The 21,166-nt window shown below is 41.5% G+C and overlaps 1 protein-coding gene across 1 annotated transcript; it reads left to right on the forward strand.

Annotated features, from left to right (window-relative positions):
* Positions 1-5,503: 5,503 nt before the first annotated feature.
* CLDN11 (claudin 11) lies at positions 5,504-20,319 on the forward strand. The gene is made up of 3 exons (XM_047755210.1): positions 5,504-6,051; positions 9,375-9,539; positions 19,018-20,319. Exons 1-3 carry the CDS (start codon positions 5,826-5,828, stop codon positions 19,248-19,250), a joined length of 624 nt encoding a protein of 207 aa, XP_047611166.1. The 5' UTR covers positions 5,504-5,825; the 3' UTR covers positions 19,251-20,319.
* The last annotated feature ends 847 nt before the right edge of the window (positions 20,320-21,166 follow it).

Genomic DNA, 21,166 nt, shown 5'->3' on the forward strand with positions numbered 1-21,166 from the left:
CGCTGGCCTATGCCAGAGCCGCAGCAACGCGGGATCCGAGCCGCGTCTGCAACCTACACCACAGCTCAGGGCAACGCCGGATCATTAACCCACTGAGCAAGGGCAGGGACCGAACCCACAACCTCATGGTTCTTAGTCGGATTCGTTAACCACTGCGCCATGACGGGAACTCCCATAATTACTAACTTAATGCCATTTTACTGCCAGGAAATAGGGTATTAGTTATAAGCAGAGTTATTTAATAGAAAGGTTAAATAGATTTCCCAAGGCCGTACAACTAGTAAGTGATGGAGCCAAGATTCCAACTCAGTGCCATTAACTGCTTTGCTCAAATGTCTCCCCTGGATCTTGGTGTTGAAGAATGTTCCCATTCAGGATAATTTCATAAAATAGGATATTTATTTATATGGTTGAGACATAGGCTTCTCTTCTAGCCATTTTTAAATTGAAATAGTACAATATTGATAATTTATGATTTAATATTATTATTATTTAATTATTATTATTATTATTTAATATTCACATGTTAAAACCTAATCTCCAATGTGATGGTGTTTGAAGATGGGGGTTTTGGATGGTGCTTAAGTCATAAAGGTGGAACCCTCATGAATGGGATTAACGCCTTTGTAAAAAGAAACTCCAGAGAACTAACCCCAGTGTCCTCTCTACCGTGAGATGACACAGTGAGAAGACTGCTGTCTGTGGAGCAGTAAGACTCTCATGACACAGATTCTGCTAGCTGGTGACCTGATCTTAGATTTCCAGCCTCCAGAACTGAGCAAATAAGTTTCAGTTGTCTATGGTACTCTACCATAGTAGCCCAAACTGTGTAGGACACCATTCTAGTTAAACTTGGAGGCTTGCAACTCAGTACCATTCAATGGATATGTATTGAGTACAATTGTGTTTGCCAGGCACTGTGCCAGACTCAAATTTCTGTGATTAACCAAATAGACAAAGCCCCCAAACTTACAAAGCCCTTCTTTTTCTTCTCCTCCTCCCCCTCCTTTCCCTTCCTCTCTTCCCCTCCCCTCCACCTCTCCCTCCTCCTCCTCCCCTCTCGTGCTCCCTTTCTTCCTTCTTCTTCTTCCTCTTCTTTTTCTTTTGGGTCCTGAGTGCAGTTATGGCAAAGATTTATTTTAAATTTTTTTAAAATTTATTTTTGTCATATTTATTTTATTTTCCATTGCTTTATAATATTATATAAGTTTCATGTATATGATATTATATTTCTACTTCGGTATACCCTACGGTGTGCTCCCCACCAGAAATTTAGTTTCTATCCATCACCATATAGTTGACCCCCATTCCCACTTTGCCCTCTCTGTTCCCCTTCCCCTCTGATAATCACTATCCTGTTCTGTATATCTACATGTTTGTTTTTGTTTAGTTCAGTGTTCATTTGTTTATTTGTTCATTTGTTCCTTTACTTTGTTCATTTGTTTTATTCCACATATGAGTAAAATCATATAGTCTTTCTCTGTGTGAAATTTCACCAAACCTGATACCCTCAAAGTCCTTTCACGTTGTCACAAATCATCAGATTTTATCTTTTTTATGGCTAAATAGTATTCCATTGCATATATAACACATTTTTTGGGGTAAACATTATATAGGTCATTCTCTTTATTTCATTTTATTCAAAGTTTTATTGGAGTATAATTGATTTACAATATTGTGATAATTTTTTGCTGTACAACAAAGTGATTCAGTTATACTTATACATTTTTTTCTAGATTCTTTTCCCATGTAGTTCACCACAGAATATTGGGTAGAGTTCTCTGTGCTATACAGCAGGTGCCCATTGGCCAATCATTCCATATACCACAGTGTACATACACCAGTCCAAGCCCCCCAGTCCATCCCCCCCAACCTGTCCCCTTTGGTTAACTATAAGTTTGTTTTCAAAGTCTATGAGTCTGTTTCTGTTCTGCAAATAATTTCATTAGTACCTTTTTTAAGATTCCACATAAAAGTGATATATGATTTGTCTTTGTCCGACTTAGTTCACTTAGTGTGATAATCTCTAGGTCCATCCATGTTGCTGCAAATGGCATTATTTCATTCTTTTTTATAGTTGAGTAATATTCCGTTATATTTATTTACTACATCTTCTTTATCCATTCCTCTGTTTATGGACATTTAGGCTGCTAACATGTCTTTTGTAAATAGTGTTGCTCAAAAAATTAAAAAGAGAACTACCATATGATCCAGCAGTGCCACTTCTGGGCATCTACTCAGAGAAAACCATAATTCAAAAAAGATCCACATACCCCAATGTTCATTGTAGCATTTATACCACATATTTATCCATTCATCTGTTGATAGGTACTTAGGTTGTTTCCATATCTTAGCTGTTGTAAATGGCATTTCATTTTTTAAAAGCTTATGTTTTATATATTAGTTTACACTATGAATTTGTACTATAATATTTCTAAAAATATCTGTGTATGTGAAATTTTTGCACTACCAAATAGCAAAATCTACTAGAGAAATTTCTCCTTTTAAAAAGTAATTTCACGTATGTCCTGTTTTCATGCTTGGTTTCCTAAAGAGATGCATATTAATATATGAGGAAAGCTTTCACAAATAAATGTGCATTCTCTTTAGATGTAATGAGCACACATTTGGAATTTGCAGCTAATTGTTTTCCTACAAGTCATAGGCCCCTTTACACAGAAAATATTTTTATCAGCTATGCAGTGATAAATGACAACCACTAGTTGGCACTGCGAGTCCACTCCTTTGGCCCAAGCTTTGCTTTCAAAGTGGGCTTTTGACACCTGTCAGAAAAAGCAAATGCTCATGGTATTTGCCAGTATCATGAGCATTTGTGCTCTAATTGAATTACACTTAGTTTGATTAACTACTTTTAGGTATAAATGGTAGAACAGTTAACCAGGCTATTTCCTTTGTTCATTACACTTCTGGGGTTTAGGGCACTGATCATCTCTCTAATCCTCTCCTTTAAATATCTTTGAATAAGAATAAAGTTGAGGAAATTATACTCAAGCCACAGGAAAGACTCTTCTCATAGTTTTTGTAATGTAAAAATGAAAATAATATTGGACTTAGAAGGCCTTGAATCAGATTTCCAGTATACCTTATGTTATATACTATAGCAATGTGAAGAAAGGGTATGACATGTTTTTCTGAGAGAAAATTGACTGGAAAAGCCTCTGGGAAGTTTGGGGATGCATTGTTCACTTATTGTTCACTTATCTGGGGTGACTGGATTCTGGGAGACTGCTTCTCACAATTCAAAGGGTACCCAGAGCTGTGTAGACCTGGAATGTCAGCTTATTAAGTTAGGCTACATGGGAGGTCAGGTTCTAATCACAAGAAGGGCTTGAGGAGTAGAGTCACAACCAAAGAGTGTGGCTGATTTTAGGAAAGGTCCTTGGCTAACAGCTTGAGGGATTCTCCCACTTCATAGAGAGCTTGCCAAAGGGGCCACACCCTCTGATTCTGTGGCTACCATACCATTTCCATCTCCTATGTGTAGTAGAGGGGTCTCACAGCCTCTCTCTGCCTCTTGGCTCCCAGTTCTCTCTCCCACTTCCATGGCTGCCCAACTGACTTTCCAAAGAACATGCTACCTTTTTATTTATGGCTAATTCATTCAGTTTACAATCTGCTGGCTTCCCTTCAGTGGCCTTTTGTACATTTGTGTTGTGACCATTTAGACATTTATCTCAGGATTTTTTCTCCCATTAATAGACAATGGTAATAATAACCTAATCATTTTGATTTCAGTCTTTATCAAAGGCAACTCATATTTCCAATTGATCCGTATTGCCTGTGAATAATACTAACAGTAGCTAACATTTATGAGTGCTCATCTGTGCTGGGCATGTGCTCTGCACTTTGAATATATAATATATAATCATTTTATATATATACCACATATAATAGCAGCTCAGATTTCCTGAGGCCTTACTTTGTACCAGATATTGTTTAAGGCTCTGTATATATATTAACTCACATAATCAACAAGAAACTTATGAGTTAAGCACCATTTTAACCCTAGTTTTACAAATGAGAAAGCTGAGGCCCAGAGAGGTGAAGTAACTTGAACCCACAGCTAGTACATGGGAGAGACAAGATTTGAGGTCAGGCAGCCTGGCCTGCATTCTTAACCACTGTGCTCTCCTGAGTGATTACTGCAGGTCTTATACTTGACTCTCTGTCATCTATTACAGAGCCTTTTCTGTCTGTGCTCTCGATTTCTTTGGGTTCTCTTGAAGCCCAGTCTTTTCTAGAAGGCCTAGTGATTTGCCCTGACACACAGCATAGGTATGGGAAAGTTTAGTACCTATGATCTAAGATCCATATTTTAGAGTACTAATCAAGAAGTTTTGTGCTTGCTGAAATCCTTCTCATCTTAAAATATAATGGTTGGTAGAAGGCTGTAATAAGCCAAATGCATCAAAGGGAGTTAAACTATTTAAGATAAATATAGTCCAGGGAGGACTTCTCTCTGTGATAGAAAAGTACATATAATAGGTCTAATTTGAATACATGGAGAGAAGGGGGCTTGATATTGTTGTTGATGATGATGGTGATGATGACGACAACAATGATGATGATGACAGCTTACATTTTCAGAGCCCTCACTCTAGGCGTCTACTGTTCTCACTGGAGTACAGATACTAACTTATTTACAGTGAGCAGGAGCTGTCAGCCTAGCTTTAATGTAAAAAATGGGACACTTGAGCCTTTTAGGAATTTTCAGAAAGTGATAATCAGGACCGGTTCCCAAGAATGGTTAGGGAGGAGAGCTGAGATGTGCCCATGGAGTCTACCCCTTCCTTGCTAAGTGAACTTCGGCAACTTAAACTCTCTCATGCTGTTTCTTCGTGAGTACCATGTGTAAACAATTCTTCGGCCGCAAAGGGCTGTTAAGAGAATTAAATAAGGTAATACATACATATAAATGCATGCACAGAGTACATGACCCAGCTACATAAAAGTGAGTTGCTATTATTGCTGTCACCATTACTATGGCCATGGCCACCTCTGATGATTTTGGACCATGGGAAAGGGATCGTTTTCTTTCTACCAGTTACTGTATGCTGAATGTTTTGCGTCTATTCCTTAGGGCAATTCTCAGCTCATCAATTACAGTCCTGGGCCAAGGAGGAACTGTACTGGGTGCCTTGGGAGTACCAAGCTTCCAGCTCTCAGCTGGGAAGAAGGACTAGAGATAGGTTGAGGAGGGATGGAGCTAAGTGGAGCGACTCTGTCTAAGTGGGACAGAGATGAGAGAGGCGCATCAAGAAGAAAAATAATTCGCAGCAAAATAGAACTGGAGCCCGACGTGGGCTGTCTTGTAACTCTCCATTACTTGGACCTGAACTGAATCATTTTACTTTCCAACACTAACTGTGCGACGCTGGCTGGCGAGGCAGCGGGGATAGCTCTGCTCCCTAACCCGGCTCCCTTCCACACCCCACTCTGGACCCCATCCGGCCATTGGCCGGCTGGACCCCGGGACGTCGCGGATTGGCGTTCGCCGGCCGGGTCTGTGGGGTTTAAAGAGGGGGGCGGGGGCGTGCTGCCCAGCCGCTTTGCTGTCCCCGCCGTGCGCCCATCTCTGTCCCCGTTGTGCGCCCGTCGCGCCGTCGCAGCTGGGCTCTCGCAGCCTCTCCTGGCCTCCCGCTACCTCCAGCGTCCCGCATCGCGCCGTAGCATCTTGCCATCGCCGGCCAGCTGCTCGTGAGCGCGCGAGAGGGAGGACCAGGGCAGGCGCCGTTCAGCCCAGGAGCAGGCACAGCCACAGCTAGTGAAGGGCGAGGCGCGGTGAGGACTCCACGGTGGCCACGATGGTGGCCACATGCCTGCAGGTAGTGGGCTTCGTCACTAGCTTCGTCGGCTGGATCGGCATCATCGTTACCACGTCCACCAATGACTGGGTGGTGACCTGCGGCTACACTATTCCCACCTGCCGCAAGCTGGACGAGCTGGGCTCCAAGGGACTGTGGGCCGACTGTGTCATGGCCACTGGGCTGTACCACTGCAAGCCCCTGGTGGACATCCTCATCCTGCCGGGTAAGGACCCTACCTTGCAAGCTGCTGCCACTAAACCCTTACATTCTGGTCAGACGGGGGGTGAGGGGGGCTGGTTAGGTGGGTTCACAGGACCATTGGGGGGCTTGAAGACTTCTGGGCACATTTTGACACTTTAAGTCCCGCTTTGAGTGGAGGAATTAGGCAGCCCTGAACTTAATCTCTCAGCCTCAGTTTTCTGATTTGGAAATTGGGATGGCAGTGGTGACCACCAGCCCAGTCATCTGAGAAGGCAATGAACTGAGACATAGACAATTGGAACTCCGTGCTTGTTGATTACAGTCGCTCCACTTCCACTTCCCATCATCTGTGGATTAGAAGTACTTCAGCCCCTGCCCTCCTCCCGAAGGCCCCCTCCTTTCTGGTTAGAATCCACCTGCACGGAAGAGAAGGAAAGAGAGAGACAAAAGCATTCCAGCAATCAGGACAGGCTCAGGCTGAGTTTCCCCGTTCTTATGGGAAGGCCAAGTAGTCCTGGCCAAGTTAGGGTCCTCCCAGCTGCATCAGGTTGGTTTCAGCAGCCCCCAGAGCCTCATTTCTGCCATCCCTTACCCGCTCCCCCGACCCCACCGCAACTTTTTGGGGTGGGGGTGGGAGGGGGCTGCGGTGACTCCTCTCCACGTCTCCGCACCCTGGGGTCGGATAGGGAAGAGTAGGCGCCTCTGGGAAGGCCCAGGCACCCGGGGACAAGGCGCCCTGCCCGCCGCGAGTCGCCCCCTCCCCTCCTGCTGTGTCTCCGAGTGGGGAGGAGAGGAAAGAGTTAAGCCAGCCGGGAGCCGCATCCTCTCTTGCTGCCCCGTTGAAAAATTCTGGGCAAATTTCAACTCAGATTTAAACCTCGAGCCGGTTGGATGATTGGCAAGGTCATGGGAGCCCCTTCTGGTTTTCTGCTCAGAATTTTGGTATATTTCGGACTGGCCTAAGTGAAACTGCCTTCTGTCCCTAGCCTTTGAGGATGGTGCACCTTTGAAAACCTACATCAATTTCCTCAACAATGGAGTAACTGCTCTGCGCCCCACCCTCAGGCCCCCAGGCTGCCAGTCTGGGAACTTTTGGCATTGTGCCTCCTCTTGGGTGAGCCTTTTCACTCTCTGAAATTCCGCCTCTCTTTAAGCTTCCCCTCAAGTGCTTCCTATTTCCAGGTCCTTGTAGTCAGAATCTATCACCCCTTCCAAGTCCTTGCTGCCCTGGCATTTGATTCATCCCCATTAGCACATTTCGACTGTTTTGTTCTTTGTGAGTCAGGTTCTCCTACAGCATTTTAAGTTCCTCAAAGATATAGGTAACATCCTACCCTCTTTGGATCTTCTGCCCACATTGTCCTTGACACCCAGCAGGACAATGCATGCCAGTCCTGCCTTCTATTTTGGACTTTCCGAATGACAGAGGTCGGGGAACCCAGACCTGGATTCACCTTCAGCTAAAGCTGCTGTTAGTAGACCCAGATCACACTCTGGAATCCAGTGCTCACCATCTGGGTAATTTGGGATAAGTTACTAATCTCTATGAACCCCAGTTGTCTTTTAAAAGTTAAAATCAAACCAACCATCTGTCTTTCAGAGCTGTTTTGGGGATTAAAGGAGATGAGAAATGTAAGCCTCCTTAGGTGTAGTAGATGACCAGTCAATAGTAGCTATAATTGTTAAAAGCTGGGCATGGTATTTATAGGAATCTGACTGAAGCATAAAATTACTCTCTGCTTCCTTACCCTGAAATTTAGTTTCCTTAGCCTTCAGTGACAAGTGGTTGGTTTGTTTACAGAGAACATAGGCCATCCCACAGATGTTGTACATTTTAGGGAAGGCTTAATCTTTCCTTCGGTCCCCTCCTCCCTCACACTCTAGGTGGGACAGACAAATCTCAATCACCATCTTTAAATTCCCAGATGTGGCCTTGGAACCTATCGTGTAGACAGTTTGCACCATGAGTTTCAGAATCTGGGTCACTAGCTAACTCCTTTGTTCCAGCTGTGGCTCTGTGACCAGCCACAGGGGCATAGGGCGGTGGCCAGAGGTCTTGCATCAGACATCCTGTGGCTCCTTTCAGGGGGTTTTCGAGCCAACAGATACTTTATTGACAATTCAGAGTTGGGCAATGGTTGAGAGAGTGTTCCTGTAGAGCCTGAATTCAGGCAAAACACATCTTGCTAAGAGACAATCTTGCAGTTGGGTGTGAGGGTCCTGGCACATGAGGCAGAAACTGGGGCTCATCTTTGGCTTTGCCATTAACTACGCCTCCCCCAGGCCGCCAGCTCTACTTTCCTCTGAGCAAAGAGGGAGAGTAATACATACAACTCCTCTTCTCCTTTTTTTTAAATTCCTTGTTAATTTCTTCATTAGTAATTTTAATTCCCTGTTAATTCCTTCATTCATAATTATATGTTTACATCATCTGTTGTGGGAACTCTGTTAACTCCGTGAAGACCAAGGCAGGTGTCCTTCCTCCGAGAATCCCTGGGGCTGGGGAGATTCTTTTAAGGATAATGGAACATTGTGGAAGTATGCCCAGGGCACTGTCATGGAGCCAGGAGATGGAGCCTGACCATCTATAGGGGGCAAGATTCATGAGCAAAGCAGCCTTTGGGGAGCTATCAAGAGAGGAAGCCTGAGGCTTAGCTTAGTCTAGTTAGGGTCACACACTATACACAATGTGCATTAAAACACACGGTTAAGAGACAAAAACTACCTAGTACACCTGAACATAAAAGTACTGCCTTGAAAATAATACCAGTAATACCAGTAATAATAGCTAACCTTTTTTGGAGTACTTAATATGTGCTAGGCACTGTTCTGAGCACAGCATGAATTAAGTGATTTAATCTTAGCTGCATTCTGTTGGAAAGATGTAGGTACTATTATGATTTTTACTGAGTAGATGAGGAAAGTATCAAGACAAAGCAGTTCAGTAATTTGCCCCAGGTCACACAGGTAGATCGTATCAATAGTAGGCTGGAATCAATACAGACCATCATAGAAGATTTCTTGGAAGATTTGAATTTTAATCTGAATCTTTCACAAGGTGATGTGATTGTATAATTGGACTCTTGGCCTCTTCATCTCAGAAACTCAGACAAGTGGTGTGAGCCAGGGATCCCCATTCAGTCTTTCTGCCCCCCCCCTTTTCGTCACTGAGTCACTTTAAAAGTTGAACATGTGAAGGGATCTTGGAGAACATTTACATATTATAAGTCCTGCAGGAGGACAGGAGGGAGAGGAAGGTGGATGGTGCTGAATTCCCGTGAAGCAGGGTTCAGGAGCCAAGTGGACCCCTGGTCTAACCCATCCTGTCTGCTCTCTTCTTTCCAGGCTATGTTCAGGCTTGCCGAGCCCTGATGATTGCTGCCTCTGTCCTGGGTCTGCCAGCCATTCTCCTGCTGCTGACAGTTCTCCCCTGCATCCGGATGGGTCATGAGCCTGGCGTGGCCAAGTACAGGAGGGCCCAGCTAGCTGGTGTCATGCTCATTCTGCTGGGTAAGACAGCTTTCTATAGATCTCCCTGACTCTGAGTGAACCTGGGGAGTCTCAGGTCTTGCTGCTGCTTCATTCTGTTCAAGAGACGAGCATAAAGAAGGCATGGGAATCCACTGGGGAAAAGACCCACACAATGTTTATCCCTTTATGTTTCCTGAGTAGTTGATGCAGAAGGACAAGTAATGTCTGTGGGAGTCACTGAACATGAAAATAAGTTAAAAGGCAAACAAAGGATTTTGAGGGGGAGAGTTCCCGTAGTGGCTCAGGGGAAACGAATCTGACTAGCATCCATGAGGATGAAGGTTCGATCCCTGGCCTTGCTTAGTGGGTTAAGGATCTGGTGTTGCTATGAGCTGTGGTGTAGGTTGCAGATGTGGCTTGGATCTGGCATTGCTGTGTCTGTGATGTAGGCTGGTTACTACAGCTCCAATTCAACCCCTTGCCTGGGAACCTCCATCCATGTGCCACAGGTATGGCCCTAAAAGACAAAAAAAAAAAAAAAAAAGGGATTTTTGAGGGTATACCTAAGAAGGACAGAAGAGAATTCCAGGGTAGCTGGAATCAGACTTTGTGATGGAATCCCTTTTTGGAAACACCTGTGTCCAGCTCCCACTGCAGGTCCACTGAGTCAGAATTTCTGGGCATCAGGCCAGACAAAGGTATTTTTTGAAAACTTCCTGGGTAACTGTTAAGTGCAGCCAGGATTGAGAACTTTAGTTAATGTATAAAGAAGACCAGAGAAAGAGGAGGGCAAGAGAAAAGTAAGATGTTGAGGACCTTGGGTCACTATAGGTGATGATTCCATCTTTTATTCAATAAGTGTTTATTGAGCACCTGCTGGGTGCCAGGCACCTTGGTAGGCATTGGGAATATTGGCAAAGAGAAGGCAGTCTCTGCTTTGAGTGTTCTTGAACATGTCAATAGAATGTGGTATGTGCTCATCTGAAAAAGTACACAGGCTGTGCGCACACATAGGAAAGTCCCCGACCAGCCTGGAGGAATTTCCCAGAGCAGAAGACCCCAGCAATGAGTTCAGAAATTGGAGAGAAGATGGTCAGACCATGGCGTGGAGAGAGGGACAGCCCAGGCCAAGGACATGGCAGGTGCTTGCTGAGTTTTCCTGATTACGTCTCCACACAGGGGGCTTGATTTAACAACTAGGGAGGGTCCTTCTCGCTTTGCTCTCGTCAGTGATTTCATCTCTTTCTAGTTTTGTGAAGGCTAATTCCACCAGCACATTCTCAACCCTAATAGAAGATATATATTTTAAGAACGGCATCTCTTGTTGGCAAAATGCACTGATACATCAGTGAGGAGGCACAGGAGTAGATATAAAATCAGGTTCTCCTGGGACAAGGAGTTCCCATCCCCAAACTGGTATCAGACCATATGTTTGAGGGGGAAAGGTAAGGAGTCAGGGTTCTGTGTGGGTCAGTGCAACTTAGTGATGGTCTCACACAGTGACACGGGTGAGGTGAGGGGGCATGAGAAGCCACGGCACCATTTTCTTTGAATGCAAGGAGATGGTAGTTTTCAGGGGTTTGTGAAGCTATGGAGAATTCAGAGGAGGTGTGTGTGTAAATGGAATGCAAAGACCAGAAAATCTCTGTAATTTCCAGAGAAGAAATTGGGTATAGACATTTTGGTTCCAGCCACAGAGAATGTGTGTTGGAGGACCACATGGAACACACAGCATCATGTACTTCATTCTTTCTTGTAATATTTTTTGTTAGTCAGAACTTTGTACCTGAACTCCCTTTCCAGTAGTAGACCAAAGCCCTACAACTAACATGGTTTGCAGAATCCACATGAAACCCTTCACATCCTAGACATTTGCTGTTGTTTGTAACTTTCCTCACATTCTTACAGAAGCCCCAGAAGGCTCTCTCTTTGTCTCTGAGGATGCCAAAGCCAAAGGATGGGCCTCTTGTGTTGGGTGTTCATCTTTAGAAATTCTAGCCTTCCATCTGAGTCATGGAGTACCCCAAATAAGAGGATACATTAAAAACCCCAAGCCTAAACCCTGTAGAAAATAAAGATATAAAAGCAAAGTCATACAGACAGATAGGTGTCTAACCCCGCCTGAAAACAACTGAATTGTCCAGTTGAATATAATGGTTATTAAACAAATAGCAACCAGTTGTTCCTAGCTGAATTAAATAAAGTTTTATCTTTTTCAAGTGGGTTGGTAGACAGAATCAGAGAGAGGAAAGCTGATGGGGGAGGGGGGAGCAGGTAGTGGCTTCTCAGTCCCTGTTTACTTCCTGGAGGGAGACGATGGAGGGGGACATCGAGTGATCTGACACCTACGCCTCCCAGAGAGGCTGCCCCTTTCTGGCCACTTGATATTAGGATGGGGAGAGGGCACTGCTTCTTGCCCTTTGGTAGCCTCGCATCTACCATCTGCCAGTTACCTATGTCCTCTTTGATGGCTCCTGTCCAGATTTATCCTCAGTGGGTCACCACTTGCCTTTGGGTTGCAGAATTGTTTTGACTCCAACGGAGCTCGCTCTGGAAATGTAAAGCTCATTGTCTCAAGTGTGGCACCTGCTAGCCTCTTCTGGGTCTTCTTTGCAGGGAGCCCAAGTGCCTCATTTCCCTGCTGGGTGTGGGTGGGAGGAGCAGGAGGGAGTGAAGGCTCCCTTTGTGTGGCTGGGGATGCTGCCCCAGAGAAGCCAGTGTTGGGCTCGTGCTGGGTCCTGGGGCTAACTGACCATGCTCCAGTTGAGGTGTGGTCCCCAACCAAATGTGACTAGGCGCCTCAGGGGTATGAGGGCCTGGGAGTTGAAAACAGTGTGGAAGCTAATCTTGGGTTGAAAACTGCAAGCACGATTAATTAAAATCAGTTCTTCCTGACCCTGAAAATCTTGAATTATTTTTCTGAAAACTTAAATTGCATCCGTTGTACCACAGATTATCTTCTCAGCAGTCTAGGTTCACTGGTGTGAGGATTTCATACCTGCTGTTGGGGACAGAATGGGAACCTGATGCTGCTGGCTTCTTAAGCCACATGAGCAGCTGAAGGAGCAGCAGGCTCCTCAGATCCAGGATGGATCAGAGGTGAATCTAATCTGTGGCTTTTTAGGAGCCTCTGCCCAAGCAGGGGGTATCTATACCCTGAATTGTTTTATCTTATCATTTGGAGTGAGACCAACTGTATGTACTAAATCTCAGATCTACCACTTTTTAGCTGTGAGAGTAAGGGGTAGTTACTTAATGTTTCTGAGCCTGTATATAAAATGGAGACAATACTGCCTGCTTTTGATTGGTAAGAATAGTAAAATGATATATGTAAGTTATTCGGTGTGGTGTCTGGCACGTAGTAAGTGCTCAACAAATGCTTGCTTTTTTTATAGCTGTTGTTGGTTGGTGGAAATAAAGCGGTAACCCAGAAGGTAATTGGCTGTTCCTTCCGCCATATCCAATTTCTGCAGGGTCATCAACACCCATGGAACTGGTAGGGAGAGATGATGAGCTCTTCCTGGGAACACTAGGTCTCATCCTGGTCTAATGGGAATATTTCCTTTGTTTACTTTGAAGAAACCAGAGTATAGGCATCACTAGTTTGAGGTTTTTGCTTATTCCATAATGAAAAGACACAATAAGCTACCCAACTGAAAATGCTCAAGCTTAGTTCTGATTCAGTTTAATTCTCACCTGACTGTAAGTTAGAAACAACTTGATTTGGGTTTTTCTTGGGGAGATAGGAAGGAAATGGAAGGACAGGAAATGTATTTTCCTTCCTAAGTAGAATCCTTCATCTTCTCTCCTCCTTTTAAAAAAATATAGCCCCAGGAATCCTATCTGTATTGGAAAGTTTTTAACTTGGAAAGTGTAGGCTAATAATGAATTGCTGTAAAATACAGGGTGTATGCAAATTAGGGACACATTGAGCTTGCCACACACACAGAGAATCCTTGGGTGTGGATTAAAAAAAGATACCCTTAATCCCAGAGTGTTAAGAAAATAGTTAGAAAAAGTTTTCTTCCAAACTCATTAGCTTTACGTAAAAAAGTCCCTAATCTAAATCAAAGGAATTAATTGCTTTATGAGGTCTCTCCTGACTCTAAATTTGTGTGTTTTGAAAAGGATTAACAAATAATCTTAAAAAAAAGAATTAACAAATAACTGTGAAGCTGGCTTTAAAAAAAAAATTGTAGGAAAAAAAAGAGAATGATATGTGGAATAGAAATAAAGGGAAAAATTTTGGAAGCAGACCAGGAAAATAATGTACTCAAATATTCCATTGACTTGATGATTGTTATAAATATTAGATCTTCATAAAAGTCATTGTGTAAGAGGTGGATATCCTTTGGCAGTTATGTTTTAGGTCAAAATTTAGAGAATGACAGGTGAAAAAAAGGAAAACAAAACATTTTCTGGTTTCAAATGATAAAGAAACAACACATACATATGACTGACCAGTAGCTCATTATAAATCTCATCATTTGTTGCCTTGAGTTAACTGGCTTCTTTGTGAAAAAGCTAAAGTGAATTGCTAGTTAGATTGTGTGATATAATAGCATCAATTGTAGAAGACGGTGTTGAATGCATTGTAAAACGTTAACAGGAGGGGGATTAATTTTTTTTTATTGCGGAAAATTTCAAACATACCCCAAAGTAGAGAGAATAGTATAATGCACCCCCATGAACCCAAACTCATTCCCAGTAATGATCAACTCACAGCCATTCTGCTTCATCTATGCACTTCTCCTTTTCTTCCTGTCCAATTTTTTTTTTTTTTTTGGAAGCAAATCTAAGATATCAGATCAAGGAAGATTTTTTACCCAGTGTTACTAATGTAAGTCAGAGTAATTTAAGTGATTTTAATGAAAATATTGCTTTGTGCTAGAAATGATGCTTTCAAAAGTCCTTTCAGTGCTTCGTATGGAAATTGACAAAGCCTGAAAACAGAAGTGTTCATTGGAGGAAGGAAGAAGTGTCGGGGTCTCCTGTTCTGTCTGTTTGGGTTTCTCTGTCCTTCTCTCTCTCTCTAAGTTGTTGCCTCCAAAGCCAAACACCCCAGTACCAATTTTATTTAACTTTATCATTTATTTAACTCTCTATATTACCATGTACCATCTAATCCCTAAAGAGATGGAAAGCTTCACCTACATTTTATTATTCTAAAACTGCCTTTCCAAATATTTCCTGTGTTTGGCTACAGCAAGAGCATTGCTAACGTGAGTAAGGGTTTTCTGTCAACTAAAGTACTGATCATATTGAATTATTTGAAACTTATCAAAAGAGGCAAACAGTTTTATTCTGTAAAGAGAAAGGAATTCTGCTTGTGAGAGGACCAGGTGCAGCTGGGTCTATACCTACACAGTGAAACTTTCTTCTCCCCTTCTCCTTCCTTTTTTTAAAAGATGAAGATAACTCCAATTTCACTTTCTACTCTCCCACAAGTGGCAGAATTTTTTTCTCTTGTGCAGTTAACCATTGCATCTTCTGAATGTAGAAGAGGAGAAACAGATTGAAAAATCTGAGTATTAAAATTTCCCCTGTGTTGTTTTTAGAGACTTAATTTAAAAATTAATTCTGATGACATACAAAGCAATGAAAATTCCATTCCACTTATATTCCTTTGGTGTTTCTTACTTTATAGGTAATAGTGTCTTTTTAAGAAAAATATTTACTTTATTTTCCCCAAAGAGAAGAAGAGGATCATTACAGACCGCATGTGTGTGTGTGTGTGTGTGTGTGTGTGTGTGTCTGCAAATAGGAATAAATCTAGTAGGCCTTTCCCGCAAGGCTTTAAGAAAGCCAAAAATTGTTGCTAGTTCTAATATTTCACATCTTTTAGTTAATGATATGACCTGTATTTTTAACTTTACTGATTAAAACATATTCCCTTTTCCCTTTAAGCCATGATGAAATTGAGTAAACTCTTCTTTTTTAGTTTTTAAACTTCCTTTATTGTGAGTTCAATTGAAGGTCACTGTCCCAGTGAACCTCTGGTCCCCTTCATGTTGTGTGGTGGTCTGTCATCTTTTAGCGGTTTTGATGTGGTTCCTCTTTGAGGACCACAGGAATTCCACCCAGAATTGAATTATCTATTAGGAAATAAAGAGCCTGCTGGTGCTCATTTGCCTTGTTTTGCATGGATTATAAAAGAAGGAAATCCTTAACAAGGTAAATCATGAGCTTGTAGCTTTAAATGTGTTAAAAGCACATTCAGGTTTTCTAAGTTTGGAAGTCAGTTTGGTGTGGATGAGGTGGAGAATGGACTAGAATTCTCTCCATCTGTCTGTTCATCCATCCATCCATGCAGTCCAATAGCTTCATTATTTAAATGCTTAGGTGGTTTTCTGATTTTTCCTTTATCTAGTGACTTATACTGGAATAAAACTCAACAAAATCCCTGAAACACTCAAATTCAAGACTGATAACTACTTTTGGAATATCAAGACTGATTCTTTCCCTATATGAAGATAACCTTGTTTTATTACTTTGCTTAGGAGAAGGATTCAGTGAAATTAGAGGCAATTTTTAAGTCTTATTCTGTAAAACCTAAACTAAGCCTGAAAGTTAAGTGAGGTTTACATGAAATATGGAGAATGTTCTTGTGCATATGTGTGTGTGTGTGTGTGTTTGTGTGTTTGTGTGTGGTACGTTTAACTACAAAGTAATTGAAAACTATAAAACTTAATTTGAACCATGACTTGTTTTGAATCCAGCTAATTGTTTATAGTAAAGAGCGATTGGATTGAACCAAATAAATCAGTTGGAAGTCAAATCTTTTTTTCCTTATGGAAGTCAGTGTTCTCCTCCTCACCTTTCCCTCTAATCATGCCTGGGTGTTTGGAAGCCTTTGCTAAGTGGCCATTTTTGCCCATATTAGAATGAATGTCCCCTTTTGGTTTCTAAGGGCGTGTAGCTGGATCGTGTATTGATATGAAGAGTCTAGAGTAGTTCTCTCTGGCTCAAACACTCTAGAAGAAGTTTCTGCCCCTGTCCTGATAGAGAAAAGGCTTGTCTCTGTGCCTCACTGAGAGGATAACTATGACAATAGCCAAGCAGTCCTCCAAGGGTGTCAGATTTCAAATCTATGGACAGAGAAAGAGAAAGGAAAAATGTATCTCTGGTATTTGAGGTCCTGGGCTGGAAAGGGAAGATCCAATCAACCAGATCAGCTGGCCTTCTTGAAAATAGTTTATTCATAGAAGGAAAATACATCTTATCATGGTATCTTATGTAAAAATATAGAGAAGCTGGCGTGGAGGTGGTGCTTTACTCTTTAAGTAAAGTGAAGCCATTAACACCTGGATATATTTTGGCTTCTTTGATAATCCATATAAACTCCTTAAATATGTGAATAGTTCACAATTAATGGAATGAATTTAGGCTATTAGAAAGCCATTTGGAGCAATTCAAAAGCCTCCAATTCACCTTCTTACTTTTGACTTCTACTTGGGATGGATATATATATATATATATATCCATATATATATATATATATGTTTATGTATTTTTTTATGTATTATATATATGGATATATATATATATCCATTATGTATTATATATATGGATATATATATATATATCCATTATGTATTATATATATGGATATATATATATATATGTTTATGTATTTTTTTTCAGGATAAGATATCTATTTATATACAGCTATACCCACCTTGCGGGGATGGGCTTCATCTGTTGCCAACAAAAACATATGTTACAAGCTATACAAATGCAGTGAGATAGTTTAAAAGGTCTTTCAAAATGGGTAGACCTAATTTTTTTCTGCAGTTTAGAACTAATATACAGGGCTGTTAAATTTTAGTGATGTGTTAAAGAAAAATTACTCTTCTTCTCTGTGGGCATAGAGCTAAGTTAGAAAATTACTCAATAGGAGCAGAAATCGCTTGCTGAGTTGAAAGTGACAAGGGTACCCCAGGTAGCAAACATTGCAATGCCTGCCTCGAATCTATCAAAGGCTTTATGACTAATGATTGGCAACATATATATACATACATATATAGAGATATAGGTATGTTTATATATTTGGGGGGCTGTCAACTTTAATGTGCCATCCTAACTTAAAGCTTTAATTGAAATTTCTATCCTGCTGTAGTTTGTGAGAAATCAGATGATACCAAGGGAAGCATGGAGTTACTTTGTCTAGAGCTTTGTTGTTTAGTACATTAGCCACTAGCTACATGGAGTCATTTAAGTTTAAACTAATTAAAATTCAAAATTTGGCTTTCACTCTCACCAGCCTCATAAGAAACGTTCAATAGCCGATGTAGCTTGCAGCTTTCTTATTTGTCAGAGTTGGTGTAGAGGTTTCAAACGTTTTTTAAGTCTTCTTTTTTTTTTTTTGGTGGCACCCATGGCATGTGAAAGTTCCTGGGCCAGAGATTGAACCTACTCCATAGCAGTGACAATGCTGGATCATTAACTGCTAGGCCAGCAAGGAACTCCTATAGAGGCTGTTTCTTATTTCACTCTTTAAAATCTAAACCAAATCTGAAAGTTATGCAAGACTAAAAAGTTCTACCATTGTGACCCATCCCAACAAATGTCATCCCCATAAAATCCTTGAATGGGTAATTTTTTTTTACTCTGAGAACTGTTCATGTGTGTGTTGAGGTTTTGTAATTGTGAACAGTATAATACAAACTAAAACTCTTAAGTGATACTCCAGTGATGTCCAGCAGTATTCACCACAGCAAGAGAATTTCCGTAGCTTCTTCAGGTCTGGTCTTTGCATTGTAAATTGACCAATGGACCAATGGAAAAAAATAGAGTGGAAATTGAAGTGTTCACCCTCTTGTTTCTCATTTCTGAATAGCTCAGGTCATTCAGTCATTCAACTGGTGTACACTGAGCACATACTCTGTGCTTTGTGCTGAGCTAATCACTGACTTTACAAATGCAACTAAGACAGGGGCCCTGCCTTCAAGGAACTCAGAACTTGGAATGGGAAGTAGACATGTAAAGAGAAAATTAAAATGCAACTAGGTAAATGAAATAATAGAATTATAACCATAGGTATGTGTAGTCAAGATATATAAGTAAATGCAAATATATATTTTTTGGACTGAAACAATTTTTTTTGTAGGTTTTTTTTTTTAATTTTTGCCTCTGCCCTCAGCATACAGAAGTTCCTGGGCCAGGGATCAAACCAGCACCACAGCAGCAACTAGAGCTGCTGTAGTGACACCTGCCAGATCCTTTACTCTGATGTATCACGAGAACTCCATGCATTGTAGTTCTTTTGTTTCTACTACCTGTTGAAAAAAAAAAAAAAATCAGGGCCTAACAAGTTGACATAAGCTTTTGACCAGTTTATCCTTTAGATGCAAACTTTTAGTTTCAGATTGCCCCTGAGGGAGCAGAGCTGAGTGTATTGAGTTTGGGGAGTTGGTGAGAAGCCAGAGTGGGTGTGTGTGTGGAGTGAAGGGGAGGCTGCCCAAGGCTTGGTGTGTGTGGGGGATGCCCAGTCACAGCCCTCTCTGTGTCTCCCCAGCTCTCTGTGCCATGGTCGCCACCATCTGGTTTCCTGTGTGCGCCCACCGTGAGACCACCATCGTGAGCTTTGGCTACTCCCTGTATGCAGGCTGGATTGGTGCTGTGCTGTGCCTCGTGGGTGGCTGTGTCATCGTCTGCTGCGCCGGAGATGCCCAGGCGTTTGGTGAAAACCGTTTCTACTACTCTTCGGGTTCCAGTTCCCCCACTCATGCCAAGAGTGCCCACGTATAAGAGAGCTGTCAGCCTGCCCACGAGGTGCTGTAGATGCCGGGCCATGGCCCGAGGTTTGCGTTATCATGGTGAGGGGGTGGGAAGCCCACTCCTCTGCCAGGCTCCGAAGCCAAAAGTCTAGAAAAGCATCCTGTCTGGCATTTTGTAGCCTTAACACCCCCCTCTCTTTTCATTGCCTTAAAAGAAATCTTTAGCTCAGATAATGCCACACATTTTTTTCATGGTTTGGCCCATTATTAGCTCTTTTCTTGGGCATTGCTTTGTCATATATATATGCCTATGTATATGTCTATGTATATACATATATATATATGACAAATATATATGAAACAATTTTTCCTCTGTCTCTTTAAATTTTAAATATCTTGCAAACATTGCTGAGTTGGGTGTGGGGAGAGAAATAAAAGACACTTTCAAACTGTTACAGATGACAATGGGAGCCTCATAAAGATGCCTCTCTGTTCCCTCCCTCCTCTCAGCTCCAAGGTCATTTAGTTATAACTGATAGAAAAAGATAGAATTTCAGGGGGTGGGGGGGAGGGGACTCATGGAACTTTTCCTCCATGGGAAAGTTTCCCTTTTGTAAGTTGAGGGCAAAGGGTGGGGATATTTTTTAGTTTGTGATTTTACATTTATCTGTACATACTTTTTCAAGGTTGCTCATTTTTATAACCATAGTTTTCCTGAAATTCTTGATTCATCAGTATGAAGGAAATGAACCAAATAAACTTTAATGATACCATAAATAATAGTACAAGTGAGTATAACTCTGACATTCCACAAAACATTTTTGATTTCCAGGTTTGTATGATGTCATTTTTAATCCTATACTTGCATATGCTTTAAATTAACACATTTTTAAAGCTTTTACCCTGTTCTTTCAATTTTCAATCTGTTAGCCATCTTGAAGCAATATTGTCTAACATAAATTGTACTGTTGAATTTGGCTTTACGGGTGTAAACACTGATAGTGTATCAGTATCTGAGACCCCAAACTCTCCAAACATTGATGGTGCATTTTGTTCTTTAAATGAAATCTGTGCAATAAAATAACAGCCTGTCTGCAAAACTGGCCTTTAATATTCTGTTGTATCCAGAGGTATCATCCGTTGATGAAAAAATTTTTTATTAGTCTCTACTAGTAATTCATAGGGAACTTGGTCAGTGATTCAAGACCAAGGCATTATGCACTGCCCTGAATAATTAAAAAGTTATATTTTGTTCACTATATGGTGATGGTAATGTGTGGTCATACAAGTGTAACCTAGACTCTCTCTAGGTTTCTTAAATGGGGGTGTTACAGCTTCTTATATATAGGCAGCCATCAGATGCCAAGTGCTGAGTATCACACAGTTAAACTCCTTATCTATTTTGAATGCTTAGTAAAGGAATTGGCTCGGTATAAGGGGAACTAGAAAACAATCCCATTTTATTGGATCTTTAGGTAGTGATATCTAAATGGGTTTCATTCAGACATATGCATGTAGATGTTTTGAACAAAGGCAGATACATTGCATTGGTTTTTTGTTTGCTTTCTGTTCCAGAAACTGTCAAGTTATGAATCTGCTCTAACAAAAAAAGCAGATTACAATAAATTTTGGCAGTGTTTTTCCAAAAACACTAATTTCATTAGCCGTTAGTATAATAATTGGCAAATATTTCCTCTTTGGAAATATCCATTTGAGCTGGTTGTTTTTGTAGATATTTGTGTATGTTAGGAGATTATAACCTGGTGGAAACTAATTCTCAATTATTTATGGAAAAAAGTCTTCATGTTGACCAAAATATTTGCTTAGTTCTGATACAGTTTTTGTAAGGGCACGAGTCATGCGATTATATTAGAAGACCCTTCCTACCTAGTTAAAACTTGACAGTGTGTAACAATTGTGAACATGAATGGAGCAGGAGGCATTCAG

Source organism: Phacochoerus africanus, chromosome 1 (genome assembly GCF_016906955.1).
Source record: "Phacochoerus africanus isolate WHEZ1 chromosome 1, ROS_Pafr_v1, whole genome shotgun sequence".
In the NCBI taxonomy this organism is placed as follows: domain Eukaryota; kingdom Metazoa; phylum Chordata; class Mammalia; order Artiodactyla; family Suidae; genus Phacochoerus; species Phacochoerus africanus.

Bases quoted from the DNA above. Each gene is read 5' to 3' on its own strand.
- CLDN11 (XM_047755210.1), top strand. From the start codon at position 5,826: ATGGTGGCCACATGCCTGCAGGTAGTGGGCTTCGTCACTAGCTTCGTC. The intron at 6,052-9,374 runs GTAAGGACCCTA...TCTTCTTTCCAG, and splicing joins GGACATCCTCATCCTGCCGG to GCTATGTTCAGGCTTGCCGA. The intron at 9,540-19,017 runs GTAAGACAGCTT...GTGTCTCCCCAG, and splicing joins TGTCATGCTCATTCTGCTGG to CTCTCTGTGCCATGGTCGCC.